This window comes from Nyctereutes procyonoides, unplaced genomic scaffold (genome assembly GCF_905146905.1).
Source record: "Nyctereutes procyonoides isolate TBG_1078 unplaced genomic scaffold, NYPRO_anot_genome, whole genome shotgun sequence".
NCBI classification, from domain to species: Eukaryota; Metazoa; Chordata; class Mammalia; order Carnivora; family Canidae; genus Nyctereutes; species Nyctereutes procyonoides.
The window spans coordinates 19,752,140-19,760,642 of record NW_026575135.1 but is presented as its reverse complement, the minus strand read 5'-3'; the positions used below and the strand labels follow the sequence as shown (position 1 = coordinate 19,760,642).

General features: G+C 50.8%; 1 protein-coding gene across 3 annotated transcripts in view; it reads left to right on the top strand.

The window, feature by feature from the left end:
- The first annotated feature begins 2,140 nt into the window (after nucleotides 1–2,140).
- The window catches only part of LOC129495236 (stimulated by retinoic acid gene 6 protein-like), a 49,141-nt gene continuing 42,778 nt past the window's right edge, over nucleotides 2,141–8,503 (top strand). Inside the window, exons 1-2 of one of the 3 annotated variants that reach the window (XM_055302712.1) lie at nucleotides 2,141–2,234; nucleotides 3,844–4,006. Coding sequence is in view for 1 of the 3 variants with exons in the window: in XM_055302713.1 (XP_055158688.1) it covers nucleotides 3,987–4,006 (20 nt within the window). In the remaining 2 variants the exon portion in view is untranslated. The remainder of the gene's footprint in view (nucleotides 2,235–3,843; nucleotides 4,007–8,503) is intronic. The other 2 variants (XM_055302714.1, XM_055302713.1) reach the window with 2 other exon arrangements.

The window sequence follows — 8,503 nt, the reverse complement described above, 5'->3', positions numbered from 1 at the left end:
CTTTTCCCATATGTGGTTGGCTTTGAGTTTAAGTGGGTCCCCCTCCTGATGCTCTAGAAATGGCCTTTGCAGGGTCTGATCTGCTGCTCTGGTCTGTCCCTGTGTAACCCCAGCCCAGCCTCCTGGTGTAGTCATCTCATTCTCTGCATCCCATCTGTGAGCAATTACAGAGTACCAGAACCCTCCCCAGGGAGCACACTGTGCCTCAGCCAGGCTCTTGGCTAATGGGAAGAGGGCCCAAGATGTGTCTCTAGAGTACCTATCCTCAGGGACTGGCATTCTTCTTGGCACACAGGTACTTTGTAAATATTTGTGACAAGAATGAATGGGTGATTGCAGGGGAAATGGATGGTACCTGAGAGGTCAGTCCTGATCTCCTGCGGACTTGTCCAAAGTTGAGTCTAGTCTGGGAAGATAAACTGGGGCCAGGTCACAAAGGTTGCTGAATGCCCAGTTAAGTTTGTCTTCATTCTCCTAGCAGGCGGAGCCAGGCTGGTCTGCAATGGAGAAGGAGCAGGATTGGAACATAGATTAGTTTCCTTCTTTTTCTAAGTGAGAAAATTGTCCCTAGTCAAGGGATATCCCTGCTCTAGAAAGCTGTCATAGCTACTTTTTTTTTTTAAAGATTTTATTTACTTATTCGAGAGACAGAGAGAGAGAGAGAGAGAGGGACGGAGGGAGGGAGAGACACAGGCAGAGGGAGAAGCAGGCTCCCTGCAGGGAGCTCAATGAGGGACTCAATCCTAGGACCCTGGGATCACAACCTGAGCCAAAGGCAGATGCTCAACCACTGAGCCACCCAGGTGCCCCACATCATAGCTACTTAATGGAGAAATTGCACTAGATCATCTGGATAGCTGGGTTCTTTTGTTTCTAAATTTAATAATTAAGCCAGCCACGTGTCTGGAATAAGTAGAGGCTGTCCTATGATAAGCTCCCCACGCTCAGGAAACGGGCACAGCCTTTGAGATGCAGTGCTGAGTTCCCTTCTGTCCTGTCACCAAACTCTGAACCCTGCTAAATACACAGCTGCAAGACAGTAAGCCAGCCTAACCTGGGTTCTGGTGTAGCTGCTCATCTCTGTCCTCACTCTCTGCCAACTGCAGCACCATCGCATCGCTGCTGGAAAGAGGTCTCTGGTGGAGTGCTATAGGGCTCTATAATCAGTGTTTTTATCAATAACCTGGATGAACTCAGCATAAGTATTCAGGTGCCCCAAAACTTCAAGAAGGAATTAATGTGCTTTGGATAGAAGAAGCAATATTCTGAAAGGTTTGCATAAGTTAGACTGGTAGAGAAAAATCAAATGTTGAAACGTTCTACAGATGCCCATCAGGTCCTTTGTTTCGATTGAACACTAAAATGAGAAGGCTTGAGAGAAAGAAAATGGAATCTACCAGAGAGGGCTGCCTCCCTGTTCAGAGGGGCCACGTCTGGAACATCATAGCTGCTTAGAAATGGGTGCTTATTATTGCAGATGAAATTTTGCTGAACTTGAGCATTTTAGCTCAAGCATGTTAGCGTTTCTCCCACTTTGAAGTGGCTGTTCCCATCCTTCCCAGGGCGGTCAGTGGCAATTCAATAATGACTTTTCCTGAATGGTGTGAAGAGAAGAATTGTAGAATTGAGGGAAACCACCATTATAATCCAAGAATTTAAAATAGCCGTTTGAAGCCTGGGCCATGGAGCCAGGAAGCACCTGGCTCCTGGAAGAGATGGCATCTCCATGTGTCTGGAGGGAAAAGAGCTTTGCAGTTCTTTTCTCTGAACCATGTGGCATGGACACGGCACCTTGAGTAGATCTCTGTTCCTTGCTCCCTGAAGATCCAGAGGAGCATGGAAGGTTGTGCTTAGGGATGGACTACAACTCACAGAGAACATAATGTGGCAGGAAACTAGTGGAGATGAGGCCAGAGAAGGAGGTGGAAGCGACTCCCTGGAAGGTTTGGAAAGGCCCCGAGGAGGGCAGGAGTGTAGGCCCTGGGAGGGCGCCGGGCAAGGGCAGGAGCACCTCAGCTGAGCCGGGGGAGATGTGCCCTGTCCTGAGCGAGGGGGAGGCGGGGCAGCGAGGGGCAGGGACCTCCGAGGTGGTCTGGCACCCGCTGAGACTGGAGCCGAAAGGCCGGGGTGTCCGTGAGGATGCGGACCAGCAGCTGTAGCAAGCCGCCTCCACCGCGTGTAATGACTCGAACGTGATGGACATTTACTCCTTAATCCTGGAGAACCTCAAACAGGTATTTCCCGTCCCCCAGTGTTGATGCAGGACCCCGGCTCATTCCGGGTTGTGCCTGCACCGTTGTGATGTGGGCCCCCTCCGGGCTTGGGGAAGGGGTGCGTGAGAGGGGCCGGAGTGAGAGCGGGGAGGAGGGCGGGTGGTGCCTGGCCTGGCCTGGAGCTGGGCGCAGGGGGCACTGACAGACGGGGAAGCCTGGCCTCCCCTTCCCAATCAGACCATTTGGAAACAGCGAGGCCATTTAGAATCCGTGGCCGCTGTGGTACCTGGGAAATCGTAACTGTTCTCAGCTACAGGAGAGGCATGCTCAGCCCTGATCGGGCCGCCACCCCTCCCTATGTCCTGTATCTATGTGTCACTTGGTTCTCGGTCCCACTGACCAACACTCAGCTCTTGCTCTGTCTCAGGTCAGACTCCCGAGACAAGTGACCCGCTGGGCAGAGTGTCCATCACAGATAATAGGTTGATGCAGTTTATGACTGGCTGTCTGGGGTCGGGCATTTGGTCCAATCAGCAGGGCCCTGGGGTCTCTAGCTGTGACATCCGCATGGCTGCTCATGCCCTTGGCACAGCTCTGCGGGCACAGCAGGGTTTCTGAGGCTTGGCCAGTACTTTTAGTCCACTTCTCTTCCTTAAACCTTAGCTTTCTTACCTTTAGAATAAAGGACCTGGGCCTCATGATGGTTACAAGTCCTCCACATTCTGTGCCGCATCAGCGAGGGCAACATTTGTCGTGACAAAAGCCTGTGCTTCCCTGGCTTGTTACAGTAGAACTTTATTTCTTGCCCACGGAGCAGTGTGTGAGAGGTCTGCTGGTGCAGAGAACAGATTCCTTTACGTAGTGATTCAGGGACCCAGGCTTGGTCCATCCCATTTCTTTAGGTCCTTTGTGTTCTAAGCCAGCAGATGGGGAAGGGGAAGGTGGAGAAGACACACTTGCTTCTTAACTGGGGAAGGGGAAGGTGGAAAAGACACACTTGCTTCTTAACTGTCTTGGCCCAGAAGTAACCCCAGTCACCTCTGCTCACATTCCTTTGGTGAGTCTTAGCTCCATGTCTGTTCCTAGAAGCCAGGGCCTGGGGAGTCTGGGGAATATGGCCCTGGCTGGGCAGGTCCTTCTGAGCAACAGTCTCACTTTATGGAAAAGGATCAGGAATCCTGGCGGCCAGCAAGCCAGTTCTGCTGCATGGGTGGGGTTCAGTTTTGAACTTGTCCCTAGCCTCTTCTCCTGGCAATGGGTGGCCTTGTTTCCAAGGAGAATCTTGAAGCCAGTGGTCCTCGTTTCCTGGTTTATTGCCTCGAGACAGAGTCCTACTTTATTGCCTATAATGATTTTTATAGCTAGCCAAAGAGGCCTTAGCTGCTGGGCAAAGTTCTGATAGTTCAGCACCCCCCACCCCACTCCGGTGCCCACCCCAGGGGGCTAAAAGAGATAGCAAGTGTCCAGGAGAGAGCAAATGGGAGGGACCTTCCTGCTTTACCTGAGAAAGTAGGAGAAGGGGAGGAAGAGCAGAAAAATAGCCGTTTGTCTTCCAAAACAAGGAAGAAAGCCACCTGCCTGCTTTCATTTCTTTAGTAAATATTTGACTGGATGTTTGCCTTTTCTCTAGGGTTTTTGGGTGCTGTGAAGGCAACTGGGCACAACACCAGAATATCAGAAGCAGTTGATAACCAAGAGGCCAGAGAAGCTCACAGCACAATCCAGAGAAGCAGATTGCTCACTGGGGTTGCAGGCAACTGCTTTCCCACCGAGATGCTTTCTACAAACTCAAGGTGAGTTATCAGAGTCGGATTCAAGACAAGTCATGCTGGACAACCACTTGTTCTTGTCAGCTGTCTTCTTTGATGTTGGTGGTTCACGGAAACTGGGAGAAAGCATAGATTTAGCTGATTTGTCGGTAGGCTGGCATGTAGACAGGAACCATGGATGGGTTCCTGGGTCAGTGAACAGATTTCTATTTACCTTCAGTTTGGAGCCGGAGTCAAATGGGAAGAGCCCAGGGATGGTGTTGGAGGACCTGAGTTGGAATCCTGGCTCTGTAGTTTCCGGGAAATCCAAATGCCTCAGTTTCCTCATTTATAAATCAGGTGTAATAACTCTGGTCCAGCTGAACCCCAACTTTGTAAAGATCGTATGAGAAAAAAAAAGATCATATGAGAAGAGGATGTGAAAGGACTTTGAGATCTATAAAGTCCTGTCCAAATGCCAGCGATTAAGAACTCTCATTCAAACATTGGAACTTAAATCTTTCATCTTAAATAATCTAAGACCTGAAAAGAGTAGCCCAAAATATGACAGAAAGTAGAACTGTCACTTTCTGGTGTCATAGTGTGTCTGGTTAGGTTGTTGAGGGATGCCGTGGAGGGTGAGTGACAGAAGAGGAGTCATGGACAGACAGACATGACGGGAGTCCCTTGGGGAAGCAGGCTGTCTGCTACTAAACTTTTCATAAGCCAGAGTGCTGTAAAGCCGTTATGTAGAAAAATTTTTGAGTGTTCCCAGACCCCAGAACTAACCTCTCTTAGGCTTTTCTGTTATCTTAGGACACATCTTGCTAACAGATGCACAAAATAAATCAAGATAAAGCACCAGTGCTCACAGACACAGTTCCAAGCTCTGGCAGCTTGATGGAGATGCTGAATGTGTTTCCTGGGGAAGGAGCAGGCGGGGGGCTGGGGGCACATCTCGATAACTAGGGTCCCTGCTGCTTCTATAACAACTTGCTATAAAACAAATGCTGAACACTGTTTTTTTTGCTTTTGGCCTTTTTTCATAAAGGGGAAAACCCCCTTTGGGTTTCTTTTGGTTAGTGAAAACAAGTACTAATGTAGGGCTTTTATAAAAGCAAGGTGGCCTAATGTGAGTTTTTGAAAAGAAGGGCATACCTGTACCTGGAGCCCTAGGTATGGGGAAAGAGGGAAGAAGCCTGAGGGCAGTGGGTGGAGAAGGATGTGGGACAGGGAACAGACCAGAGGGTGTCCTGAAGGACAAGTGGACAGAGAGGGGAGTCAGCTGAGTGCTGGGGGACATGAACTAGGAAGAGTGAGGGCGCTGGCTGGTCTCTCTCTCCGCTCTCTCCAGCTGGGCTCCTTGGGCTCAGAGGGAAGCATTAAGAGGAAGCAGTAAGAGGAAGCAACGGGGTGTGGTTGGATGTGGACTTCGGGAGGTCCCTCTGGTCACAGGGTAGAGGACAGATGAGGGGGGCAGCGCAGGAGGTGTAGGACATGGTGGGAATTCTATCCTGAAGTCCAGGTGAGGATGAGGGCAGCCTAGACTGTGGTGGTGACTGGGGGGATGGAGGCGTGTCTGGATTCAGCAAGCATTGGAGAGTCCTCCTGACTGGGCTTGATCTAGGGGTGGATTAGAGAGCATGCCTCTGGGCCTCTGGCTTGGCCTAATGGACGGGCGGTGATGCTACTCCTGACCTGAGGATCTCTGAGGAGGAGCAGGTTGGCAGGAGTGTTCAGTTGGGACAGGTTGGACTGGAGTGCTTGGGACATCCAAACCGAGATAACGAGAAGGCAGGCAATTGGCTATATGGTCTGGACTCAGAATAGAAGTCTGAGCTGCCCTCAGAGAATGTGATGTACCTTGTGGGGCTGTTGTGCCCTCTGGGCCCCTGACATTCTTTTGAGGTCAGCCTCATGCCCTCATTGCCTCCATGTGCCCCTCCCAGGACCTCCTCTTTATCATGGTCATCTCCCTGGACCCAGGCTGGTTGTCTGGCTCTGCTCACAGAGAATAAAGACCTGGCACATGGTGGGGAAAATAAGAGGCCCTGGGAGAAAATGGAATAAAGGCATGAAAGGCCCATTAATACCTCAACTCTGATCCTCAGAGCTTAAAGTCAGTACCTGTGTTGGAGTCCCCCCTCCGCTCCTGTGGACAAGTGACAGCCTCTCTCTGAAGCTCCTTCTCTAAGGGTCCAGCCAGACCTTGGGAGTGAGAATGCTTTGGGAACTGAAGAGCCCTGTTCCTTCCCGAGGTACCCCCTAGCCGACATAGGGGAAGACCCCATGGTTCCTATGTTCCAGTGAAGAGCTCTGTTCCCAACCTGGTCGAGCTGATCTGGTCTCCCTGAGACACTGGTGGAGCCGGGGCACCCAGTCAGGAGTTTGGTACAGTGGCTTCTGTGTCTCTCGATGCTGCTGCTGGTGCCACCCAAGGAGAGCGCCCCGGGGTCCCCTGGGGGCCAGGCTGCTGCTTGGAATCCACCTGAGGCATTAAGGGAGGCAGCTATAGGGAAGGGGACATGGGCCTCAGTTAACAATGCACCATCCATATCCATTCTTTAATGATCTAGGGACGTGCTGGCACTCTACCCATTCTGCAGACAGGCAGCCCAGGCTGCAGGGAGGAGAAATGAATCACCCCAGGTTGCAAGGTGCTTGACTCCAAATCTCAGACTCTTCCCTCCAGACAGATCTGAGGTCCCACAAGAACATAAAAAATAAGCCTATACATGCCCTCTTAAGGAAGTTACTGACCCAGAACCGACCATTTCCAGCTGTATAGCAAGGACAAAATGAATGACAGTAGTCAAGGCAAAAGAGAAGGAAATGGATTTGGACACAGAGAAGACAGAAGCCCTGGGAAAAAAGTGGAACAAAAACAGAGTGTGTGTATATCTTTCATTACATAGCTTTCCCCTGGTTCTCAGAGTCACAGAAAGTGACAGAGACAAACCAGCAGGCAGACAGTAAGAGAGAAACAGACAGAAGACACATATGACTTTTCTGGAAAGGCTGTCAGAGGTAGGCCTGAAGTGGGGTAGTGGGGCAGGGAAGAAAACAAGAGATCGTCTGCCAGGCGGCCACCCGTGTGGGTTTTATGATAGTCATGGACTTAATTTTATTTTAGTTAAACAATTTAAAGTTTTAAAATTGGAAGTATACATATTTATAACAGAGGAGGGAATAGTGTATTTTTTTTGTAAATTTATTTTTTATTGGTGTTCAATTTGCCAACATATAGAATAATACCCAGTGCTCATCCCATCAAGTGCCCCCCCAATGCCCGTCACCCAGTTGCCCCCCCCACCTCCCCTTCCACCACCCCTAGTTCGTTTCCCAGAGTTAGGAGTCTCTCACGTTCTGTCTCCCTTTCTGATATGGGAATAGTGTATTGAACCCATGTCTTCCCATCACCAATCCCACAGCTAGACTGGTTTTCTGGGGACCCCCTCCACTCCCCACTCCTCCAGGCAGCCTATCATTTCATCGTGGATCTCAGGCTTGAAAGGAAGTTTGCTTCCCCCCATGGAACTCTTAAATCTGTGCACAAATGACCTGGCACACAAAGTCAGTCCTTCACAGGCCCCCATGCAACTCTGGTCTTTGAGAGAGTTCAGATTGCCCTGACCATGGAACTGGAATACGACATCGAAGAATCCTAGAATGTAACAGAAGGTTCTTATGTGATGGTCCACATTGCCAGGGTTCGAGTCCTGCTGGCTCCTCCACTTACTAGCTGGGTAGGCTTGGATGAACTTCCTGACCTTTCAGTGCCTCTGCATTTCCCCATCTGTAAAGTGGGGTGATCGTAGTGCCTCTGTCACAGGGCTGTCATGAGGATGAAGTTAGCTAATATTGTACAGCCCTTAAAGCGTGGCTTGGTACACAGTGGGCCCTGAGAAAATGGTAGCCATCCCTCCAACCACTTAGGGAACTTTTGTGAGCACCTACTGCTGCACCCAGGAGCCAGGCACCTAGAGATAAATGCGAAGGGTCTCAGCCCCCAGGGAGCTCCCCATCCAGGGGGATGCAGACCCAGAAAAAGACACTTGCAAGCAGTGGGCTGGCTTCTGTGTTGGTGGGCTGTGCCCCAAGCAGTTCAGCCTTCTTAGTTCACAAGTGACCAAACAGAAGTGTGGTCTCTAGGCTAAAGGAGCTGTGGCACCTGCGGCACAGCTAGGTGACCTTGAAGCAGTCATGCCTGGCCAGGCCTCTTTATGTGAGGGTCTCAGAAGCTGGTGGCTCTAAGGGGCAGTGGGGCTTTTCTGGGTAAAGGTGCTGTGCTTTGGCCACCCTGCCAGTAGCATGTAAGTGAGAGGCAGTCACAGGACCAAGCGTAGCAGACACTGTGGCTACTGGTTAACCAGGTGAAGGACTTCAGTCCATTGCATGGTCAGGGGGCCAACGGCAGGGGAGTCCCCGATACCCTCATGCCTAGCAAGAGGCCGGGGATGACAGACTGTGCCGTGCAGTGGATTGAGAAGGGCTGACCATAGACACTCCAAGGACAGAGGAGCAGACAGGGTTGGCCAGCAA